The following is a 25,815-nucleotide window of genomic DNA, read 5'->3' on the forward strand; positions in this document are numbered from 1 at the left end:
CCTTTCCCTGACATCTCACACTTCATCTGTCATTAGGAATGTCTATATAAAATGGCAGTAGCTGGCCTAAAACACTGCTGCTGCAATTTAGGATTTAAATATGCTCTGACCCACAGGGACTGGGCTAGCAACAAAATCAACTCAATCCATGAGTACTGAACTGGAACACTAGTATGAGAAGGGCTTGTGTCCTTTAAAAAAAGGATACACATATCTGCTGGAAGAATGACTTCTCTTAACAAAGACACCTCTGGGAGCCACAGTAAGTCAAAGCCACTGAATACACACAGACTTTAGACATTCTCAGTGGGCTGCAAAAATGACTTTACTGCCATTTAATACATGTTATTTTAAAACCAGCATTGCAACTCTTGCTTTATACAATGAATCATATAATTGAATTAAAAGGGTGAACAGTGATCCCACCATTTGTGCAAAAGCAATACACTGGCAGGTATAGCTCTACCCTTTTAAAATCACTCAAGGGGCAAATTATTAAAAAGAAAAATAACTGTACAGTACTTTTAATAAACTCATGAATACAGGACTCCTGGCTGATGTAGGTGTGTGTGAGCCTCGGCAATGCAGCCCCAGCTTCGACGGTCGAGTCCTGCTCCTCGGAACTAAGCAACTTTGTTTTCTGTTGGTTAGTTTTTTCTGTTAACCCTCATTTTGCCTAGTTCTCTCCACCCAACCCAAATTAACAGTTCTATGGGGTCAGCCAATCAAGCTTCCATTACTAAGCGGCTAGTCCTGCTAGCATGACTGGCTCTCCCATTAGCCCCTGCTCCCCCTTTTGTAGAGCGGCTGAGGTTTGCGTGAAGTGCTGCGTCCCTGCCGGAGCATCAGGGAAACCTTGGCACTGATCAACCTCTCTGGTCCACAGGCCAGGTAGGGGGGCGTAGGAGTGGGCTGGGAGGGTAGGACGGCGGGAGTGGTCTCTGTCCAGTGGACTGTGACAGTGGCACAGCGGACCAAGACCAGGGGACTTCACTGGCTTATGAGCCCAGACGGGGCCGTTTCCGTGGGGACTGCTCTTCATCTTCGTCCTCCTCGTCTTCATCATCAGGGTAGTCTACAAGGCCGACCATCGCAGTCTGTCAACAAGAACACAGGTCACAGAACTCAAGTGACTAAACCCTGAGGTTTGGATAATTTTGACTACTGGGGTGGCAGGCAGATGGGGCATTTTACTACAGATTGACAGGTAAAAAGAGGATATGGCTCACCTTGGCAACTAGAATGGCAGTTGACAGGGAAAGCTCACCTTGACTACCGGGGTGGCGGGTGGCGTTGCCGACTTGGCGGGGGAGCCGTTGGGACTGGCGGCGGAGGTGGGAGAGGTGACTGGCTTGCAGTTGGCACCGTTGGTTCCGTTGGCAGCCCCTGCAGAATGAGAGAAGGTAAACTTAAAGCTGCCAGTTGGGGTCCGCTTTGGGAAGTTCTCTTTGTTGTCACTCTCTTTAACTGCAAAGAGATGGAAATACATAGTGTGAACATACCATTCCACAAGTTGTGGGGTTGAACACACACACTGAGCAGAGTGGAGGCACTTACCTTTTTTTGCTTCCATATACTTTCCAAAGCTCTCTGGGAACTCTTCCTCAGGCCTGCTTTTCTCAATAGCCTCTCCATCTTCATTGAACCACATTTCCTCATCCTCGTCCTCGTCCAGCGTTCGGGCATCCCTACGATATCTGCTTGAATAACGTCAAGATTACTTTTAACAAACCACAAATCAACTTCTCCACTCTATTCTAGTTGTCCATGTCTTCGGGAGATGATGCCTTTACTGACCTGTTGAGTCTCAGAGTCTGTCGGTCCTTCTCCTGCTCATATCTGCCCTTCAAGCCCTTAAAAGTCTGGACGTATTCAATGGATTCAAGTGCTTTGTAGTAGTTGTCTATAATGTGTGCTATGAGGGACTTGATATCCTCCTGTAGAGGTAGATAGATATTAGGGTGTATACGTGTGGTAAAATGGTAAACAGACATGTTAAAATGTGAATATGGGCATACCACTTTGATGAACTCAAAGAGTTCAATGATGGCTGAGTTTAAGAGGTTGTATCTAGTTCCATTGTCCAGCAGAGTGTTGATGACTGGCTCAAACAGGTTCCCTTTGACAATGTAGCGGTTGTAGTACTCATCCTTCTGCCCAATTATCCTCCTCATGAAGCGCAGAGCACCTGTTAAAAGACAGAAATCAGTACAATCAACACATTGAAAAAAGGAGTTGAGGAAATGCCATATTGCATCTATTTACACCACAAGCAGTACATTTAAGTTATATCAATGATTATGCTCCACCCAGGAGCCAAGGGTCCAAACCTTTGGGTTTTATCATGATGTGCTTCATTCAAATCATTCAATTATGAATAAACAAATTCAGTCTACTGACATACAGAATGTGTATGTCAATTCTTGGTGCTTCCACTATTCTTGTACCCATATCCCCTCCTTAGTGTTTCCCAGTGACTCACACAGCGCAAGGAAGGTGTGTTTAGAGTTCATTAGCACCAGAACTCGTCGCAGCAGGTCCTTGTTCATAATGTAGGTCTTTATGTGGTACGTGTGGTGCTCTACACAGAACGTCAGCAGCTCCAGTATCAAAGCCAGGAGTTGGGCTGTCTGGAAATTATCTGAAAGACACAAACATGCATTTACAATAGGGAAAGAGACACTTATATAAATTAGAATTATGATTGGGAGTATCAATGTATGATTACATACCAGGACACACTGGGTTGATCTTGGTGGACCCCTCTTGCAGATCTGTAAGACACAGTAAAAGCAATGAATATCAGTCTTACAAATGCATAAGTCTTTAACACAACACCGATCCCAACAAAGACATCATGGCCTGTCAAAATCGAATAGAATTTTATGTCACATACGCCGAATACAACAAGTGCAGGCTTTACTGTGAAATACAGTGCCTTGCGAAAGTATTCGGCCTCCTTGAACTTTGCGACCTTTTGCCACATTTCAGGCTTCAAACATAAAGATATAAAACTGTATTTTTTTGTGAAGAATCAACAACAAGTGGGACACAATCATGAAGTGGAACGACATTTATTGGATATTTCAAACTTTTTTAACAAATCAAAAACTGAAAAATTGGGCGTGCAAAATTAGAAGGTTAATTAAAAGGTTGCAAAGTTCAAGGGGGCCGAATACTTTCGCAAGGCACTGTACTTACTTACAAACCCTTTCCCAACAATGCACTTAAAAAGAAAACTAACAAAGACAAAGTAAATAGTAACATAATAAAATAACAATAACGAGGCTATATACAAGGAGTACTGGTACCAAGTCAGTGTACTGGGAAATGAAGTAGTTGGGGAGAATTAAGTAATATGTACATGTAGGTTTGGTTAGGTGATTGTTTGACGTACTATGTACATGTAGGTAGGGGGGTGAAAAGTAGAAAGACCGGGTAACTGTTTAAATGTTCAGCAGTCTTATGGCTTTGGGGTATAAGCCAATCAGGAGCCTTTTGGTCCCAGACCTGGCACTCCGGTACCACTTGCCGCGCAGTGACAGTGAGAACACGGTCACTTGGGTAGCTGGAGTCTGACAATTTTTAGGGCCTTCCTTTGACACCGCCTGATATAGAGGTCCTGGAGGCAGGGAGCTGGGCCCCAGTGTTGTATGACAAGCATTTGCCATTCCAAGCAGTACCAGATGCTTTCAATGGTGCAGCTGAAATGTTGAGGATCTGAGGGCCCATGCCAAATCTTTTCAGCCTCCTGAGGGGAAAGAGGTGTGGTTGTGCCCTCTTCATGACTGTGTTGGTGTGTTTGGACTAGAGGTCGACCGATTAATCTGAATCGACGATTAATTAGGGCCGATTTCAAGTTTTCTTAACAGTCGGAAATCGGTATTTTTGGGTGCCAATTTTCTTTTTTTTTACACCTTTATTGAATCTTTATTTAACTAGGCAAGTCAGTTAAGAACATTTAAGAACATTCTTATTTTCAATGACGGCCTAGGAACGGTGGGGTTAACTGCCTCGTTCAGGGGCAGAAAGACAGATTTTCACCGTGTCAGCTCAGGGGATCCAGTCTTGCAACCTTACAGTTAACTAGTCCAACGCAATAACGATCTGCCTCTCTCTCTTTTGCACTCCACAAGGAGACTGCCTGTTACACAAATGCAGTAAGCCAAGGTAAGTTGCTACCTAGCATTAAACTTATCTTAGAAAAACAATCAATCATAATCACTAGTTAACTACACATGGTTAATGATATTACTAGATATAATCTAGCGTGTCCTGTGTTGTATATAATCTGACTGAGCATACAAGTATCTAAGTATCTGACTGAGCGGTGGTAGGCAGAAGCAGAGGTGTAAACATTAATTCAAACAGCACTTTCGTGCATTTTGCCAGCAGCTCTTCGTTGTGCGTCAAGCATTGCGCTGTTTATGACTTCAAACCTATCAACTCCCGAAATGAGGCTGGTGTGACCGAAGTGAAATGGCTGGCTAGTTAGCGCGCGCTAATAGCGTTTCAAACTTCACTCGCTCTGAGCCTTGGGGTGGTTGTTTCCCTTGCTCCGCATGGGTAACGCTGCTTCGATGTGGTGGCTGTTGTCGTTGTGTTGCTGGTTCGAGCCCAGGGAGGAGCGAGGAGAGGGACGGAAGCTATACTGTTTTACTGGCAATACTAAAGTGCCTAGAAGAACATCCAATAGTCAAAGGTTAATGAAATACAAATGGTATAGAGGGAAATAGTCCTATAATAACTACTTACCTGGGAATATTGAAGACTCATGTTAAAAGGAACCACCAGCTTTCATATGTTCTCATGTTCTGAGCAAGGAACTGAAAAGTTCGCTTTCTTACTTAGCACATATTGCACTTTTACGTTCTTCTCCAACACTTTGTTTTTGCATTATTTAAACTAAATTGAACATGTTTCATTATCTACTTGAGGCTAAATTGATTTTATTGATGTATTATATTAAGTTAAAATAAGTGTTAATTCAGTATTGTTGTAATTGTCATTATTACAAACACATTTTTTTTTTTATTACTATTTTTATTTTATTTAAAATCGGCCGATTAATCGGTATCGGCTTTTTTGGTCCTCCAATAATCGGTACCGGCATTGAAAAATCATAATCGGTCAACCCCTAGTTTGGACCATGATAGGTCCTTAATGATGTGGACACCGAGGAACTTGAAGCTCTCAACCGTCTCCACTTTTCGTGTAGTCCACGATCAGCTCCTTTGTCTTGCTGACGTTGAGGGAGAGGCTGTTGTCTTGGCATCACTGACATCTCATCATCATCAGTGATCAGGCCTACCTAGGGCTGTGGCGGTCATTAAATTGTGTCAGCCAGTGATTGTCAAGCAAATAACTGCAGGTCTCACGGTAATTTACCATTAAATTGACAAACACATTTAGCATCTCCTGGCTTTCATGCATAGCCTACAAACCACTGATGACGACATTTGGAACGTCTACATTTTATAATGTCTAATAAATCCATGATTTTAGACAGGTCAAAAGAAACATGAAGAAAATGTAGTCTTTCAGAAGAGCAGAATAGCATAAGGAGTTGTCCTTATGCCATATGGCTGTGTGCTACACTAGCTCATTTAGCAATTAGAATTCTGTGGCATTATTTTATAGTATGACGAATACAATAGAACACTGCTCAATAAAAAACGTTCTGTGTTGAGTGGTTAACAAAGAAACAGGTCCTTCTCTATGCTTAATTTAGACTTACTAATATAACTTTAGTTGTGATGCAAACTTTGGGCTATATGTTCTGATTTTCAATAAATTCTATGGCTGCATGATGCGACTAGTGATGATTTGAAAAAAAGTTACATGAAAGGCATGAGCTCTGCTGCACACACTTCATCAGTCTCATTCCCAATTTGACAAGCACTTGATAATGCTTCAAATTTCCCGGCTGCACCCACTTTGTGTGGCGGTAATGCCCCCTAAAACAATCCATGCATTTTGTGGACAGTGGATGTTGTGCCCTTGGGCTAAATATAATCATTCATTAGAATTCCCTTCTCCTGGCTGCATGCTCCAAAGCACCTCTCACTCACATGGCTCCCTCAGAAAGCTAATTTCTTATTAGTCAATGCCCGTCACGCGATTGGGTCCTTCTCACAGGCCACAAGTGAAGAAAGACACATTGGGGACGCAACCATACGCATCCTTATCCAATTCAGAGTCGCATATTGAAGATATTGGAAGAATTGTCAACATTTACTTTTCGTCAGCCAACAAGATGAGTAGGCCTAACGGACAGCAAAATCACTAGACAATGTCAATCTACTATCCCCCATAATACAAAAGTTGACCTATTCAATGCCAGAAATAAATATAACAAACAATCTGGGACAGTTAAATTAATACAACCACAACCATCAAAAAAAACCTTTAAGCAAAGGAAAGCCCCATTTGGTAAAAGACCAAGTCCATATTATGGCAAGATCAGCTCAAATAAGCAAAGAGAAACAACAGTCCATCATAACGAAAAAGAAAGGAAGACCCAGAGTTACATCTGCTGCAGAGGATATGCTCATTAGTTAGCAGCCTCTGAAATTGCATCCCAAATAAATGCTTCAGAGTTCAAGTAACAGACACATCTCAACATCAACTATTCAGGAGACTGCGTGAATCAGGCCTTCATGGTCGAATTGCTGCAAAGAACCCACCACTAAAGGACACCAATAAGAAGACTTGCTTGGGCCAAGAAACCCAAGCAATGGACATTAGACCGGGGGAAATCTGTTCATTGGTCTGATGAGTTTAAATTTTAGATTTTTGGTTTCAACCACCGTTGTGAGACGCAGAGTAGGTGAACGGATGATCTCCACATGTGTAGTTCTCACCGTGAAGCATGGAGGTGGTGGTGTGATGGTGCTTTGCTGGTGACATTGTCGGTGATTTATTTAGAATTCAAGGCAAACTTAACCAGCATGGCTAGCACAGCATTCTGCAGCGATACGCCACCCCATCAGCCTTGCGCTTAGTGGGACTATCATATGTTTTTCAACAGGACAATGACCCAACACACCTCCAGGCTGTGTAAGGGCTATTTGACCAAGAAGGAGAGTGATGGAGTAATGCACCTGGCCTCCACAATCTCCTGACCTCAACTCAATTGAGATAGTTTGGGATGAGTTGGCCCGCAAAGTGAAGAAAAAGCAGTCAACAAGCGCTCAGCATGTGGTAACTCCTTCAAGACTGTTGGAAAAGCATTCCAGGTGAGGCTGGTTGAGAGAATGCCAAGAGTGTGCAAAGCTGGCAAAGGGTGGCTAAGTTGCATAATCTAAAATATATATTGATTTGTTTAACACCTTTTTGGTTACTACATGATTCTGTGTTATTTCATAGTTTTGATGTCTTCATTATTATTCTACAATGTAGAAAATAGTAAAAATAAAGAAAAACCCTGGAATGAGTAGGTGTCCAAACTTTTGACTGGTACGTGTAGTACGTATGTACGGTCACTGTGGGGACTACGTCGTCGATGCACTTATTAATGAATCCAGTGACTAATGTGGTAAACTCAATGCCATCAGATGAATCCTGTAACATATTCCAATCTGTGCTAGCAAAACAGTCCTGTAGCTTAGCATCTGCTTCATCGGACCACTTCCGTATTGAGCTCATCCCTGGTACTTCCTGTTTGAGTTTTTGCTTGTAAGCAGGAATTTAGATGGAGTTATGGTCTAATCTGCCAAATGGAGGGCGAGGGAGAGGTTTTTTTGTGTAGAGTAGAGGTGATGTAGAGTTTTTATTTTTTTGCCTCTAGTTGCACAGGAGACTTGCTAGTAGGAATGAGGTAAAACTAATTTCAGTTTTCCTGCATTACAATCCCTGGTTACTAGGAGCGTTGCATCTGGGCGAGAATTTTTTTTGTTGTCTTTTTTGCATAGGGCGCTACACATCTCGTTGAGTGCAGTGTTCTTTCCAGCATCAGGTTTGTGGTAGTAAACAGACAGCGATGAAAAATAAAGGAAAACTCTTGGTAAATAGTGGGGTTTACAGTTTATCATGAGCTATTCTAACTCACGCAAGTAGAACCTCAAGACTTCCTTAATATTAGAGATCGGGGACCAACTTGTTGACAAAGCGACAAGCTTACCGGATGCAGACGTTTTGTCCTGCCAATGAAAAGAAAAACCAGCTCGATTTATATTTTCCATGTCCTTTTTTAGTCAAGACTCAGTGAAACATAGCATATCACAGTTCTTCAGATCACGCTGATAGAATAGTCTTGAATGGAGCTCATCCAGTTTATTTTCCAATGATTGCACATTTGTCAATAGAACGTAGGGTAATGGCGACTTGTCCACTCGCCGTTGCAGTCAGGTTAGATATCCCGAACACCGACCTCTATAGTCGCTGCTTCCACCAGTTACGGGGATATGGGCCTGGTCTGGGCGTTCTGTCCTTCACCTCCGATTGGTTGAAATAGAAGTCCTCATCCAAATCAAGGTTAGTAATCATTGTTTTGAAGTCCAGAAGCTCTTTTCGGTCATATGAAATGGCCAAACATTAGGTATAAAAACGAGTTAGGATCAGCGCAAACAAAGCTCAAAAGCACAACTGGTCAGGGGCCCATCCCCTCTGGCGCCATTATACTGTCCAACATAAAGCCATGCATATCCACATACAGCTGGACCTAGACACACCCATTCAAGCACGACATGAGACCATACACACAATGCATACATCCATTTAGATCAAAGAGTCCCCCCCTGCTCACCTTTACAGTTCTTCTCATCTACAGTGCTGGCCAATAGAGGGACTGTGAGGACCTGCATGCAGTACTTGTAGAAGAAGCTGAGGAACTCAGTCTTCTCTGTTTTCTAATGGGATTCAAAGTAAGAAGTTGATTAGATAGTGATGCTGACATATTGCAGAGTTCTTTAAAATGTATGAAAGTTTGGTATAATTCTGCATTCTTGTACAATAATCATTACACCCAGTGTTATGACAGAACTGCGTGTGAGTGACTGAGTGAGTGACTGAGTGAGTGAGAGATCGGATAGGGTCTTACATTGGTGGGGGCCAGCATGTTCTCTGGGTCGATCAATGTGCGTAGAAGCCCCATAAGCTGCACAGCACCCCCCAACTCAGGGTCCGAGTCACAGATCATCTGCTTTATCACCACGTTGATCAGCAGCACATCCTAATGCACACAGAGAGGAACTTTGAGCGGCAACACCTACAGGAAACCTTGAACATCCTAAACATCTAATCGCTGAAAAAGATCCAAAAAATATATGCTTGGGTAAACATAACACCTATTATAAAGAACAGTTCAATACGCATTTTATAGTGCCCTGAAAAAGTACACCGCCCCCCTTGGCCTTTTTCCTATTTTGTTGCATTACAACCTGTAATTTAATGCAATTTTTATTTGGATTTCATGTAATGGACATATACAAAATAGTCCAAATTGGATAAGTGAAATGAAAAAAATAACTTGTTTCTAAAAATTTAAAAAACAAAAAGTGGTGCGTGCATCACCCCCTTTGCTATGAAGCCCCTAAATAAGATCTGGTGCAACAAATTACCTTCAGAAGTCACATAATTAGTTAAATAAAGTCCACCTGTGTGCAATCTAAGTGTCACATGATCTCAGTATATATACACCTGTTCTGAAAGGCCCCGGAGTCTGCAACGCCACTAAGCAAGCAGTACTATGAAGACCAAGGAGCTCTTCAAACAGGTCAGGGACAACGTTGTGGAGAAGTACAGATCAGGGTTGGGTTTTAAAAAAATATCCGAAACTTTGAACATCCCACGAAGCACCATTAAATCCATTATTTAAAAAAATGGAAAAAATAGGGCACCACAACAAATCTGCCAAGAGAGGGCCGCCCACCAAAACTCATGGATCAGGCAAGGAGGGCATTAATCAGAGGCAACAATGAGACCAAAGATAACCGCGAAAGAGATGCAAAGCTCCACAGCGGAGATTGGAGTATCTGTCCATAGGACCCCTTTAAGCCCTACACTCCAGAGCTGGGCTTTACAACAGAGTGTCCAGAAAAGAATAAGCAAACATGTTTGGTGTTTTTCAAAAGGCATGTGGGAGACACCCCAAATATATGGAAGAAGGTACTCTGGTCAGATGAGACTACATTTTAGCTTTTTGGCCATCAAGGAAAATGCTATTTCTGGTGCAAACCCAACACCTCTCATCCCCCCGAGAACATCATCCCCACAGTGAAGCATGGTGGTGGCAGCATCACGCTGGGGGGATGTTTTTCCATCGGCAGGGACTGCCGGAAATTCTTGAGGGAAACCTGTTTAAGTCTTCCAGAGATTTGAGACTGGGACGGAGGTTCACCTTCCAGCAGGACAATGACCCTAAGCATACTGCTAAAGCAACACTCAAATGGTTTAAGGAGAAACATTTAAATGTCTTGGAATGGTCTAGTCAAAGCCCAGACCTCAATCCAATTGAGAATCTGTGGTATGACTTAATTCTTGCTCCTACCTGAGACGCAGATGTCTCATCTAGACACCTGGAAATGCAAATGCGCTACGCTAAATGCTAAATGTACTCGTTAAAACTCAAACGTTCATTAAAACACACATGCAGGGTATTGAATTAAAGCTACACTCGTTGTGAATCTAGCCAACAAGTCAGATTTTTAAAATGCTTTTCGGTGAAAATATGAGAAGCTATTATCTGATAGCATGCAACACCCCAATATACCTGAAGGGGACGTAAACAAAAGAATTAGCGTAGACGGCGCTACACAAAACGCAGAAATAAAATAAAACATTCATTACATTTGATGATATTCTTTGTTGGCACTCCTATATGTTCCATAAACATCACAATTGGGTCTTTTTCCCGATTAAATCTGTCCATGTATGCCCAAAATATCCATTTGTATAGCCTGTCTGGTTCAGGAAAAAAGCTCTCTTCCAACACGCAACGCCATTTTTTAAAATTATATAAGTTGCCTATATTCTTTGACAAAACACTTCAACCTACTTTTGTAACCCAACTTTAGGTATTTGTAAACGTTATAAAGCGATCAAATTGATCACTGGGCGATCTGTATTCAATAGCAGCTACTCAAGAAAACGATGTCCTTTGTTTCTCTTCCAAAATCGATTGCTGTATGCAGGACGAAATGAAGGATCTATTTGTCATTACACAAAGGATTTTTGTCAATGAAAATGACGTTTGAAGTTGTAGGAACTGCAAGCTCCCTGCTATATATTTTTGCTTGCAATAAACAATTCAGAGACTGGCGGATTAATACTTTTCTGTGGTTTTTGTGACCAGGTTTTTCTTGGGATTTCGCTTGCTGTTCACGTTCTGTTATAGTCACAGACATTATTTAACCAGTTTTAGAAACTTCAGTGTTTTCTATCCACACATACTAATCATATGCATATACTATATTCCTGGCATGAGTAGCAGGACGCTGAAATGTTGCGCGATTTTTAACAGAATGTTCGAAAAAGTAGGGGGTAGACTGAAGAGGTTAAAGATTGCTGTACACCAGCGGAACCCATCCAAATTGAAGGAGCTGGAGGAGTTTTGCCTTGAAGAATGGGCAACAATCCCAGTGGCTTGATGTGCCAAGCTTATAGAGACATACCCCAAGAGACTTGCAGCTGTAATTGCTGCTAAAGTTGGCTCTACAAAGTATTGATTTTCGGGGGGTTAATAGTTAAGCACGCTCAAGTTTTCTGTTTTGTCTTATTTCTTGTTTGTTCACAATAAAAAATATTTTGCATCTTCAAAGTGGTAGGCATGTTGTGTAAATCAAATTATACAAACACACCCCAAAAAATCTATTTAAATTCCAGGTTGTAAGACAACAAAATAGGAAAAAAATCCACGGGGATGAATACTTTCGCAAGCCACTGTACAAGTAACATTTTACTGGGTAAATAATCATGCCTTTATTTACATAATCACAGCTCCTCCATATGGCACCTAGATGTGGCAGAGAAATTTGCCCACCAGTGTCACATTTCATGTAGACCTAGTTATATGACAAGGTTGATGCTATACTTACATCATCAGTCTGCTGTGGCTCCTGCATAACAAACTCCCGGACCATGGAGGGGCTGAACTCCACCAGATAGGAGAAGATATCTGTGGCTGCAGCCCTCACCTGCAAGTCGTCCATACCCTGTGGAGACGGTGAGACACACACTGATAGTGTGCTCTAACTAATAACTCATTCAGCGCCATAAAGGTGTTTCTTTAGGGCACATGTGTCAAACTCATTCCACTGAGGGCAGAGTGTCTGCGGGTTTTCACTCGTCCCTTGGACTTGATTCATGAATAAGGTCACTGATTATTAAGCAGTGGTGTAAAGTACTTAAGTAGTACTTTAAAGTATTTTTTACTTACGTCGTTTTAGGGGTATCACTACTTTATATTTGACTACTTTTACTTCACTACATTCCTAAAGAATATTATTTACTTTTTACTCCATACATTTTCCCTGACACCCAAAAGTACTAGTTATAATTTTAATGTTTAGCAGTATAAGGAAAAAGGTCCAATTCACACACTTATCAAGAGAACATCCCTGGTCATCCCTACTGCCTCTGATCTGGTTGACTCACAAAACACAAATAATTCATTTGTAAATTACATCTGAGTGTTTTGAGTGTGCCCCTGGCTGTCAAAAAAAGTAAAGGAAATTGTGCCGTCTGGTTTGCTAAATATAAGGAATTTGATGGATAGCATTTACTTGTACTTTTCCTTGAGTATGATAATTGAGTACCTTTCCCACCTCTGTTATTAAGTAACTCCCCTCACTTGGTTGTCTAGGTCTTAATTGAAAGGAAAAAACAAAAACCAGCAGACACTAGGCACTCCATGGAATGAGTTTAACACTCCTGCTTTAGGGGCTCAGGAGCCTGGTGCAATCTGGACTGACTTAATACCTTTAAGTTCAGGGTTAAGAAACATACTGTTTCATTTATTTTGACGTGCTTCCAAGATGTAGCCCTTGAAGTTGAGATGGTATTTCACATTCAAGGGATCAAGAGAACTTTGTCACATCAAAATGTCTAGGACAAATATGCAAAACCTGTGACATTTAATAGACATTTAATACAGTAGTAAAACCATTCATACCATGACTATTTCAAGAGCAGGAAGAATGCCTAGATTCGCCAGAGTCTTGAAGAAAGCATCTCTATTTTGCGGTTGCAAGGTTTGTGAAAAAGCACAAAATTCTTTGAAAAAGTTCACCTGTGAAGAGGAAGGAAAACAGAGAACAGTGTGTCACTGAAACCTTTATTGCATTAAAGCTAAGTATTTGCATGCTTTTAATTAAATAAGTTGATTATTCAACTTACTAGTTCCCGCCTTTTACCGTCTTCTGTCGCTTCATCCGTTAGCTGTGCAAAGACTTCAGTTAGGAACTTCTCATCCTCCTGTAGTGCAAGGCAGGGATAAAAAGTTTAGAAAAGAAACATACTGCATCACAGTTTGTGGTCATGTTGAAAAAGCACCGGGACTTTACGTACTTCATTATGAAGTCGCCAAACCTTAGCCAAAAGCAGTAAAAGTAAGCATGTTTTATATCGGTGGTTCGATGTGAAAGGAGAGACGAAAGGAGACAAATTGACAGTTTAAGAACTGTTGTGGAACAAACAGCAGACTGAAGACGGCTGCAGCCAACATGGTTGAGCCCATCTCCGTGGTAACATGGACTCGGGACCTTGTCCCGAAGCTACCGACAGCGTCACCTCCTCCATGCTTCACGGAACCACACATGCGGAAATCATCCGTTCACCTACTCTGCGTCTCACAAAAACATGGCGGTTGAAACCAAACATCTCAAATTTGGACTAATCGGAGCAAAGAACAGATTTCCACCGGTCTCATGTCCATTGCTCCTGTTTCTTGGCCCAAGCAAGTCTCTTCTTCTTATTGGTGTCCTTTAGTAATGGTTTCATTGCAGCAATTCGACCATGAAGGCTTGATTCAGTCTCCTCTGAACAGTTGATGTTGAGATGTGTCTGTTACTTGAACTCTATGAAGCATTTATTTGGGATGCAATTTCTGAGGTGCAGTAAACTCTAATGAACGTATCCTCTGAAGCAGAAGTAACTCTGGGTCTTTCTTTCTTGTGGCGGTCCTCATGAGAGCCAGTTTCATCATAACGCTTGATGGTTTTTGCGACTGCACTGAAAGAAACATTCAAAGTTCTTGAAATGTTCTGTAATTGACTGACCTTTATGTCTTAAAGTAATGGACTGTGGTTTCTCTTTGCTTATTTGAGCTGTTCTTGCCATAATATGGACTTGGCCTTTTACCAAATAGGGCTATCTTCTGTATACCACCCTTACCATGTCACAACACAACTGATTTGCTCAAACACATTAAGATGGAAAGAAATTCCTCAAATTAACTTTTAACAAGGCACAATTGTTAATTGTGACTACCTCATGAAGCTGGTTGAGAAAATGTCAAGTGTGTCCTCAAGGCAAAAACATGACTACTTCAAATAATCTCAAATATATTTTGATTTGTTTACTACATGATTCCATGTGTTATTTCATAGTTTTGATGTCTTCACTATTATACAATGTAGAAAATAGTAAAAATAAAAACACTTGAATGAGAAGGTGTCCAAACTTTTGACTGGTACTGAACATACATACACACAGTGCATTCAGAAAGTATTCAAACCCCCTTCCACTCTACAACATTGAGACTTGCCCCGAAGCTACTCATGCGCTGTCTTGGCTGTGTGCTCAGGGTCGTTGTCTTGTTGGAAGGTGAACCTCAAATCCAATTGTATTGGTCACACACACACATATTTAGCAGATGTTACTGCGGGTGTAGCGAAATGCTTGTGTTCCTAGCTCCAACAGTGCAGTAGCATCTAACACTTCACAACAATACACACACACACACACACACACACACACCTAAAAGTACAATTATGGAATTAAGACAAATATTTCATTGAGCATTGACTTAAAAACAGTAGAATAGAATACAGTATACACATAAGATGACTGGGAGACTAGTCAGGACCTTCAACCCAGTAGGTATTGAGCGCTCTGGAGCAGGTTTTCATCAAGGATCTCTGTACGTTGCTCAGATCATCTTTTCCTCGATCTTGACTAAACTCCCAGTCCTTGCCGCTGAAAAACATCCCCACAGCATGAGGCTGCCACCACCAAGCTTCACCGTAGGGATGGTGCCAGGTTTCTTCCATACATGACGCTTGGCATTCAGGTCAAACAGTTCAATGTTGGTTTCATCAGACCAGAGAATCTTGTTTTTCATGGTGAGATTCATTTATGTACCTTTTGGCAAACTCCAAGTGGGCTGTTAAGTGCCTTTTACAGAGTGGCGGCTTCAGTCTAGCCACTCTACCATAAAGGCTTGATTGTTGGAGTGCTGCAGAGATGGTTGTCCCTCTGGAAGGTTCTCCAATCTCCACAGAGGAACTCTGGTGCTCTGTCAGTGTGACCATAGAGTTCTTGGTCACCTCCCTGACCAAGGCCCTTCTACCCCGATTGCTCAGTTTGGCCGGGAGGCCAGCTCTAGGAAGTGCCTTTGTGGTTCCAAACGGCTTCCATTTAAGCATGGAGGCCACTGTGTTCTTGGTGACCTACAAAGCTGCAGAAATAATTTGGTACCCTTGATCAGATCTGTGCCTTGCCACAATCCTGTCTCTGAGCTCTACGCACAATTCCTTTGACCTCGTGGCTTGGTTTTTGCTCTCACATACACTGTCAAAATGTAGGACCTTAGCCCAGACCTCAAACCCATTGAACACCTTTGGGATCAATTGGAACACCGACTGTGAGCCAGGCCTAATTGCCCAACATCGGTGTCTGATCTCACTAATGCTTGTGGCTGAATGAAAGCAAGTCTCTGAGGAAATGTTGCAACATCTAGTGGAAAGCCTTCACCGAAGAGTGGAGGCTGTTATAGGAGCAAAGCGGGGACCAACTACATATTAATGGACATGAGATATTCCACGAGCAGGTGCCCACATACTTTGCCATGTAGTGGGTGTGTGTATATATACAGTGCCTTGCGAAAGTATTCGGCCCCCTTGAACTTTGCGACCTTTTGCCACATTTCAGGCTTCAAACAAAGATATAAAACTGTATTTTTTTGTGAAGAATCAACAACAAGTGGGACACAATCATGAAGTGGAACGACATTTATTGCATATTTCAAACTTTAACAAATCAAAAACTGAAAAATTGAGCGTGCAAAATTATTCAGCCCTTTACTTTCAGTGCAGCAAACTCTCTCCAGAAGTTCAGTGAGGATCTCTGAATGATCCAATGTTGACCTAAATGACTAATGATGATAAATACAATCCACCTGTGTGTAATCAAGTCTCCGTATAAATGCACCTGCACTGTGATAGTCTCAGAGGTCCGTTAAAAGCGCAGAGAGCATCATGAAGAACAAGGAACACACCAGGCAGGTCCGAGATACTGTTGTGAAGAAGTTTAAAGCCGGATTTGGATACAAAAAGATTTCCCAAGCTTTAAACATCCCAAGGAGCACTGTGCAAGCGATAATATTGAAATGGAAGGAGTATCAGACCACTGCAAATCTACCAAGACCTGGCCGTCCCTCTAAACTTTCAGCTCATACAAGGAGAAGACTGATCAGAGATGCAGCCAAGAGGCCCATGATCACTCTGGATGAACTGCAGAGATCTACAGCTGAGGTGGGAGACTCTGTCCATAGGACAACAATCAGTTGTATATTGCACAAATCTGGCCTTTATGGAAGAGTGGCAAGAAGAAAGCCATTTCTTAAAGATATCCATAAAAAGTGTCGTTTAAAGTTTGCCACAAGCCACCTGGGAGACACACCAAACATGTGGAAGAAGGTGCTCTGGTCAGATGAAACCAAAATTGAACTTTTTGGCAACAATGCAAAACGTTATGTTTGGCGTAAAAGCAACACAGCTGAACACACCATCCCCACTGTCAAACATGGTGGTGGCAGCATCATGGTTTGGGCCTGCTTTTCTTCAGCAGGGACAGGGAAGATGGTTAAAATTGATGGGAAGATGGATGGAGCCAAATACAGGACCATTCTGGAAGAAAACCTGATGGAGTCTGCAAAAGACCTGAGACTGGGACGGAGATTTGTCTTCCAACAAAACAATGATCCAAAATATAAAGCAAAATCTACAATGGAATGGTTCAAAAATAAACATATCCAGGTGTTAGAATGGCCAAGTCAAAGTCCAGACCTGAATCCAATCGAGAATCTGTGGAAAGAACTGAAAACTGCTGTTCACAAATGCTCTCCATCCAACCTCAGAGCTTGAGCTGTTTTGCAAGGAGGACTGGGAAAAAATTTCAGTCTCTCGATGTGCAAAACTGATAGAGACATAACCCAAGCGACTTACAGCTGTAATCGCAGCAAAAGGTGGCGCTACAAAGTATTAACTTAAGGGGGCTGAATAATTTTGCACGCCCAATTTTTCAGTTTTTGATATGTTCAAAAAGTTTGAAATAACCAATAAATGTTGTTTCACTTCATGATTGTGTCCCACTTGTTTTTGATTCTTCACAAAAAAAATACAGTTTTATATCTTAATGTTTGAAGCCTGAAATGTGGCAAACGGTCGCAAAGTTCAAGGGGGCTGAATACTTTCGCAAGGCACTAATATATATATATATATATATATATATATATATATATATATATATATATATATATATATATTATTTCCCCTTGCACGATTATAAAACAGTGACTGTGGTCATTTTACTGACAAATAACCATCATCCAAAATCTCATGAGTGTCACAGCCCTAACCAAGTCCCTCTTGAACTTCTAAACATGTATAATTACATTGCAGTGCCAACAAGGGAACTTAAAACGTAAATCGCGCTGATTTCAAATTAGATACCTTGATTCAAATTGAAGATACCCTATCAACTACAAACCCTTTCAACAATAGAGCCAAAGAAACAGTTTGATATAGAACTAATCCTCAGAGAAGTCACAAGCATTGATTTACAATAGTGAAGACAAAAGCGGCAAAAACATATCACATTTCATGACAGTCCATTACTGTCAAATAAAATACATTCATAAAGTTAATCCTTTCCAGGTTGATGACAACAGCAGAATATCACATGTAATGATTACAATTGATGTTCAAATGTGAAGATGGAGGGAATGTTCCATACTTTTCACAGGAAAATAAAACCACCAGCAGAAAAACAACATTATCTACATTGACAATGGTGTCAAAGTTATAAGTGATATGTAGTGAGTTAAGATCAGTGACTGTGCTTTATTACCTTCACTTAACACACTAAAATGAAACCTGTTAAACTGAAAACACCAGAGCTGAAGAGGCAGTTCAGACAACACAAACGGATTTGCTTACAGTCCATTTCTAGTCAAGAACAGCAAAATAGAAGAGAACATTTTCTGAGGGGTCTGTTGGTTTGCAGTAACTCACCTGCAGCATGCTGACTATCTCCACCTTGTTGAAGAAAATAAAAGATGTGAGGGTGGAAAGGAAGTTCTCCTCGAAGACAGAAGGTGTGGGCAGGATGATGTCCTGGATGTACTGCACCCGGTACGTCTGGTGGATCTTTTGCCGCAGCTCTGAGTCCGTGATGGGGATTACCTCCTTGAACTTGGCCGTCTTGGTGAGGAACTCCCGGTGCTTTTTAGGCTGCACCAACGACGGATCGAACTCCAGACAGCCAACCACATCCATGATACAGTCGTCCGAGAACATGACCTCGAATAGAGCCGCCTTGTTGAGGAACAACACTCCACGTACAATCTCATACAGGTGGTGTAGGCCCTCCCGGTTGTCGAGGTCCTCGCACACCTGGAAGAGCTGCAGCAGCTTCTTCATATAGCCTTCGCTCATAAGGGCCAGGGCCAGCTTCTCCCGGCGGATGGGCGAGGACAGGACAGAAGTCACAAGGTCAGCGATCTCCTCCAGCCGGGCCAGCTCGCATGGAGGCAGCTCCACCAGGTGGCTGGTCTCTGGCATCTCCTCGAAGCGCTCCTCCTCAGACTCATCGATGGGGTCCTGGGTGATCTCCAGCGCAGGGTCTTTCCCTTGCACCTGGGGAGGAAATTAGACACGGGGCCACATGTAAGAACTACTGAGAGAAAGACTGTAGTCCCGTATTGCTAAGGAGAAAATTCAGTTACATGATATTCTATACTTAATTATTAAATGGCTTAGTTTTGTAAGAGACCATTTGTTTGTTTACTGCCCCCTAAAGAAGCAGCAGTGACCTAAGCACAGACATGGCTATTCATAGTATTGGGGCTTCAAATAACAAGCAAATACGGTACAATCAGTTGCTCTAGACAATGTTATATTGCAAAAGGATGTTGTTTAACTTACATGTGTCACCAACAGTAGTGACATGTAGTTTATGTAGTTCAAAGTGTGCTTTCAGATGCCGTAAAAAGACTAAACAGCATAGTAGTGTATCATAAACCTTACACTGACTTACAAAACCGTATAAACATGGTACTATACCTGACATATCTTTTCCCAGATTTCATCGCAGCCAGCTTTTTCCTGAAAACTCAGGGCCAGATCATAGTTCTCTGCTTCCGACCACACAATCAGGGTGTCCTGAGAGGGGGAAAACCATTCTCATGATCAAGTTGAAAAAACATATTTTCCTAACATGAAATTTGTAAATCTGGTCTTTGCATAACAACGTAAAAAAAATAAAAAATTATAATTGTGTCAAGTTAACTGCAACTGTACACATGCAGAATTCTTTAGATGCATAAGGCCAAGCCATAGACTACACTCTGCTTCCACACGGCAAGCTGTGCTGGTGCATTAAGCCGGACACCAAGAGGCTCCTGAACAGCTTCGATCCCCAAGCCATAAGACTGCTAAATAGCTAACAAAATGGCTACACAGACTGAGTTGAACCGTACATTTTTGCACCATCTCTGTGTACACTACTGGGACTCTACACACTAGAGGTCGACCGATTATGATTTTTCAACGCGGAGGACAAAAGAAAGCCAATACCGATTAATCGGACGATTTTAATTTATATTTGTAATGACAATTACAACAATACTGAATGAACACTTATTTTAACTTAATATAATACATCAATAAAATCAATTTAGTCTCAAATAAATAATGAAACATGTTCAATTTGGTTTAAATAATGCAAAAATAAAGTGTTGGAGAAGAAAGTAAAAGTGCAATATGTGCCATGTAAAAAAGCTAACGTTTAAGATCCTTGCTCAGAACATATGAAAGATGATGGTTCCTTTTAACATGAGTCTTCAATATTCCCAGGTAAGAAGTTTTAGGTTGTAGTTATTATAGGACTATTTCTCTCTATACCATTTGTATTTTATATACCTTTGACTATTGGATGTTCTAATAGGTACTTTAGTATTGCCAGACTAATCTCGGGAGTTGATAGGCTTTAAGTCATAAACAGCGCAATACTTGAAGCACAGCGAAGAGCTGCTGGCAAATGCAGAAAAGTGCTGTTTGAATTAATGCTTACGAGCCTGCTGCTGCCTACCACCGCTCAGTCAGACAGCTCTATCAAATCAGAGAATTCATTATAATATAATAACACAGAAATACAAGCCTTAGGTCATTAATATGGTCAAATCCGGAAACTATCATTTTGAAAACAAAATGTTTATTCTTTCAGTGAAATACGGAACCGTTCCGTATTTTATCTAACGGGTGACATCCCTAAGTCTAAATATTGCTGTTACATTGCACAACCTTCAATGTTATGTCATAATAATGTACAATTCTGGCAAATTAATTACGGTCTTTGTTAGGAAGAAATGGTCTTCACACAGTTCGCAACGAGCCAGACTGCTGCATATACCCAGACTCTGCTTGCACAGAACGAAGAGAAGAAGTGACAATTTCCCTAGTTAAAATAAATTCATGTTAGCAGGCAATATTAACTAAATATGCAGGTTTCAAAAGCTATACTTGTGTATTGATTTTAAGAAAGGCATTGATGCTTATGGTTAGGTACACATTGGTGCAACGACGGTGCTTTTTTTCCCCGCAAATGCGCTGGTTATGATTCAACAATAAATTAACAGGCTCTGCATCGATTATATACAATGCAGGACAAGCTAGATAAACTAGTAATATCAACCATGTGTAGTGAACTACTGATTATGTTAAGATTGATTGTTTTTATAAGATAAGTTTAATGCTAGCTAGCACCTTACCATGGCTCCTTGCTGCACTCGCATAACAGGTAGTCAGCCTGCCACGCAGTCTCCTCACGGAGTGCAATGTAATTGGCCATAATCGGTGTCCAAAAATGGCGATTACATATTATGAAAATTTGAAATCGGCCGACCCCTACTACACACCAATTTATACTGACTACACACACACCATCATAATTTACACCGCTGCTACTCTGTTTATCATACATGCTGATACCTAGTCACCAACCGATATACATATCTACCTTTATCACTCCAGTATTCCTACATATTGTAAATATGGTATTGGAACTAACCCTGTATAGAGCTTATTTTCTTGTGTTATTACCTTATTTTTTAGCACTACATTGATAACAATTAGGCTTACTTCATTGTTGGGTTAGGAGCTTGCAATAAAAGCATTTCACTGTCATTTTGCATGTGACATTAAAACAGGCTACTTTTAGAAATGGATGACCCACAGAGCAAAGAAAACACTGAAGTTACAGTGCCTTCAGAAAGTATTCACACCCCTTTACTTTTTCCACATTTTTTTTTGTTACAGCCTGAATTTAAACGGGATTAAATAAAGATCAGGCATACACACAGTAAGTCATAATGTCAAAATGGAATTGAGTTAGAGTTTGATGGATGTTTAATGGATGTGATAGGAGAAAATGGAGGATGGAACAACATTGTAGTTACTCAATAATAATAACCTAGTTAGAAGAGTGAAAATAAGGAAGCCGGTCCAGAAAAACATATCCCAAAACACGCATCCCGTTTGCAACAAGACACAAAAGTAATACAAAAAATAGCAAAGAAATGTACTTTTTGACTTGAGTCTGAAGTTTTATGTTTGGGGCAATCCAATAGAACACATTACCGAGTACCACTCTCCATATTTTCAAGCATAGTGGTTGGTGGCTGCATCATGTTATGGGTGTCATCATAATAGTTAAGGTGAGCTTTTCAGGATAAAAAGAAACTGAGCTAAGCACAGCCAAAATCGTAGAGAAAAACTTTGTTCAGTATGCTTTACACCAGACACTGGGAGACAAATTCACCTTAAAATAGACCAAATCTACACAAGTTGCTTAATGGGTGTTCCTGAGTTACAGTTTTGACTTAAATCTGCTTGAAAAATCTATGGCAAGACTTGAAAATGGTTGTCTAGCAATGATCAACAACCAATTTAACAGAGCTTGAAGAATTTAGAAAATAACGTTCAAATATTGCCCAATCAAGATGTGTAAAGCTCTTAGACTCACCCAGTCACATCTGTAATTTCTGCCAATTCTGATTCTAACATGTATTGACTTCCGTAAATTAGATATTTCTTTATTTAATTTTCAATAAATGTGCTTACATGTCTAAAAACATTTTTTCACTTTGTCATTATGGAATATTGTGTGTAGATGGGTGAGAAAAAATATAATCTTAATGCTTTTTTGAATTCAGGCTGTAACAGCAAAATGTGGAATAAGTCAAGCGGTATGAATACTTTGAAGGCACTGTACACACAGAAGTCCATTATAGACAGGTTGACATATTGTCATGAGCTTTGTCCAGGAGGCAGAACTGAGCGATTTCCCCATAGGTCTGCTGCAAAGTCAAAATGTGCTACATTGTAAAAATTCATGAAAACAAACATTTGCTTTTTGGTCAGGGTTAGGCATTAGAGTTAGCAGTGTGGTTAAGGTTAGCTTTCAAATGACATAGTATTACTGTGGCTGTGCCAGCTAGTACCCACTGCACAGCTGCCTCCAGAACAAGACTAATGACGAAAAAACGCTAACCAACCCGTTATAGAGGCAGAATACTCACTTGTTGTTTCTGATATGCAGTATTTGGGCTGATTTTTGACTCCAGAAGAAGTGAGCCTAAAAGACAAATGGGAATGTAGTTAGCTACCCACTACCTTAAAACATGTTATGGATGATGCGAATTTTCGCAGCTTTTTGTTAAAAATCGCGCAACATTTCAAAGTCCTGCTACTCATGCCAGGAATATAGTATATGCATATGATACGTATGTGTGGATAGAAAACACTCTGAAGTTTCTAAAACTGGTTAAATCGGGTCTGTGGCTATAACAGAACGTGTTTAGGAGTAAAAATCCCTGGTAAAACTGTTTACCAAAAACAAAAACATTCGTCCGCCATTCAATGTATTGTTAAAGGCGACCTAAAATAAATGAGGACCCCCTGTAAACGCCTACAGCTTCCACACGATGTCGCCATTGCTGTCATTTTCAGATATTTATCCTTGGTTACACTAATAAGCCCCTCCTTTCTTGAGGCGCACCACAGTGTGTTGTGAAACTGAAAAAATGGACGATGATTTCCAGACTTGCTGCTATCGAATACAGATCGCCCCGTGATCAATTTGATACATCATTAACGTTTATTAATACCTAAAGTTGGTTTAGAAAAGTCGTTTGAAGTGATTTGTAAAAGTTTATAGGGGACTTTTGTAATTTTAAAAAGTGACGTTGCGTCTTGTAAATGGGCTTTTTGCAGCATCAGACTGGCCTTCAGCAAATGACATTTTGGGTATACAATGACGGATTTAACCGGGAAAAATAACCAATTGTGATGTTTATGGGACATATAGGAGTGCCAACAAAGAAGCTCGTCCAAGGTAATGAATGTTTTATATTTTATTTCTGCGTTTTGGGTAGCGCCGGCTACCGCAAAATCTGTTGTTTACGTGTTGTGCTGGTATTTTGAGGGGTGCATGCTATCAGATAATAGCTTCTCATGCTTTCGCCGAAAAGCATTTTACAAATCTGACTTGGTGGCTAGATTCACAACGAGTGTAGCTTTAATTCAGTACCTTGCATGTGTATTTTTATGAAAGTTTGAGATTTATCGAGTACAATACTCAAGTACTACAGGTGGCGCTCTGAAATTTCCGCTGAGCTGTCCCTGTGCAGGGACCACCTTTAATGAAATAATTAGTTGATGCCTAAATATTCGCAAAATGATAATACAGAACGGGATAATTCAGTCACATGGGTGTGAAAGAACATGTTCTTCAAATAAGAGGGATGTTGTAACTGTAATTGTCAGTCTTAATGCTGAAACCTGCACACCACACTTTTACTGACATGAACTGTGCATGTAAACAAGGACAACTACCCATAAATTAGCTAACGTGTGTTTTTTGCTGGCAAGCAAATGTTCCTTTATTTATTACCGAGTAAGCCAAGTGAGTTTACTAGCTGGTTAACGTTAATTGCCTAGCCAGCTGACTAACATTGGACCAGGTAACGTTAGTTAACTAGCTGGATATAGTACTTTTAAACTGTACCGATGGTTAACTAGCTACTGTACCAAAATAGCTATAAAATAATTGAAAGGAAAACAGGATTACAAAGCATGTCAGTTAAACCACACTTTACTTCCAAGCATTGTCTAGCTAGCCATCTAACTAGGTTAGTTAGCTAACAAGCTGGTTTGAGTAAATAATGTTAGTTAATGTTAGACAGCTGTTTATTGATTCGTTTATAGCTAACATTAATTAGCTAACGAGCTACCTAAAGCAATTTATTTTGATGATTTGTTTTTGATCTTCAAGCCCAACCACCAATAACATTAGCTAGCGTTAACACAAGTAAACGTTCAAATTTGTTAGCCAACGTTAAATATATACCATTAGCTAGCTAACGGTAGCCAACTAGCATTAGCAATAGTGTGATGGCTAGAATAACTAGCTAGAATCACACAATAGTGTGATGGCTAGAATAACTAACGTAATTCACGCCGGCAGCAGTTACTACGCTACTAACGTTAGCTAGCTAGTTCAGTTGGTGTTTTTACGTTAGTTAGTTACAGTCGCCGATTGTTCGCAAACTAGTTAGCGATGTTGATTTATTGGATTTGCGGCCTGTTAAATGTTACCAGCCAACTAGATAGCTGCGTTACGAACAAAACAAACATGCGACGAGCTATCTGACCATCTGCTAATAAGATATGTTAGCTAACAACTCACCGTCGGATTCGGCCCGAACTAATAATGATATTCCCTTCAGTCGTTCGACAAAGGTAGACGAGACATGTCCTGTGCCCCTATCATCCCACTGTCGGTCTTCATTCAGCGTATATACTTTCACACGCCGCCGAGTATCCGACATGGTTACCTTGAGCGGAAAAGCTGACAATCTAACGTTAGCTAGTTCACTATTTCAAATAGTTGCCTAGCTATTTTCTTATCCCCGAACTTCAAACTTTGTTTCTACCCGCATGTTTTGCAATAATGTGCTAAAACGTAAAGCCAATTCACGAGCATATTACGATGATTATTATTTTCCCCGCAGAATGCCGGATTTCTAGCTAGCTAACTGTACAATTCACCGTTGAAAACACAACAACTACGACGGCCTCTTCACTCTCATCCAGAGACCGCCATCTTGTAATCCGATCTTGTCTTTTTCTTCCCTACGTCAATCAAACGGTTACCGCCGCGGGGTCTCCTCAGAGGGGCTACGGAAGCCGGTGTGGCCCATGCCACATTCGAGCTATCTGGTCCCCCGCCCTCTCCACTTTCCTTCCACTGAAAATGAATGGGAAGGGGTGTTTCACCGCGCGGTACCCCGTGATAGTGTACACGGGGCTTTATTGT

At 41.0% G+C, this 25,815-nt stretch overlaps 1 protein-coding gene across 4 annotated transcripts; it reads right to left on the reverse strand.

The window, feature by feature from the left end:
* Window positions 1-300: 300 nt before the first annotated feature.
* Window positions 301-25,798, reverse strand: LOC110502561 (serine/threonine-protein phosphatase 4 regulatory subunit 3). Of its 4 annotated transcripts, none has more exons than XM_021580682.3 (16): window positions 25,186-25,798; window positions 23,018-23,073; window positions 19,503-19,601; window positions 18,453-19,076; window positions 13,336-13,413; window positions 13,112-13,228; window positions 12,036-12,152; window positions 9,041-9,172; window positions 8,747-8,849; window positions 2,733-2,774; window positions 2,483-2,641; window positions 2,019-2,188; window positions 1,798-1,937; window positions 1,558-1,697; window positions 1,268-1,386; window positions 301-1,097 (listed from the first exon to the last, which is right to left on the reverse strand). In XM_021580682.3, the coding sequence occupies exons 1-16, from the start codon at window positions 25,325-25,327 to the stop codon at window positions 999-1,001; spliced, it is 2,337 nt and encodes a 778-aa protein (XP_021436357.3). In that variant the 5' UTR covers window positions 25,328-25,798; the 3' UTR covers window positions 301-998. The 4 variants fall into 4 exon arrangements, with proteins under 4 accessions (XP_021436357.3, XP_090073170.1, XP_021436355.3 ...); XM_090217044.1 differs by having other exon boundaries at window positions 1,230-1,386; XM_021580680.3 differs by having other exon boundaries at window positions 1,268-1,467.
* Window positions 25,799-25,815: the final 17 nt, after the last annotated feature.

This window comes from Oncorhynchus mykiss, chromosome 23 (genome assembly GCF_057628025.1).
Source record: "Oncorhynchus mykiss isolate SJ-2025 chromosome 23, ASM5762802v1, whole genome shotgun sequence".
Lineage (NCBI taxonomy): Eukaryota > Metazoa > Chordata > Actinopteri > Salmoniformes > Salmonidae > Oncorhynchus > Oncorhynchus mykiss.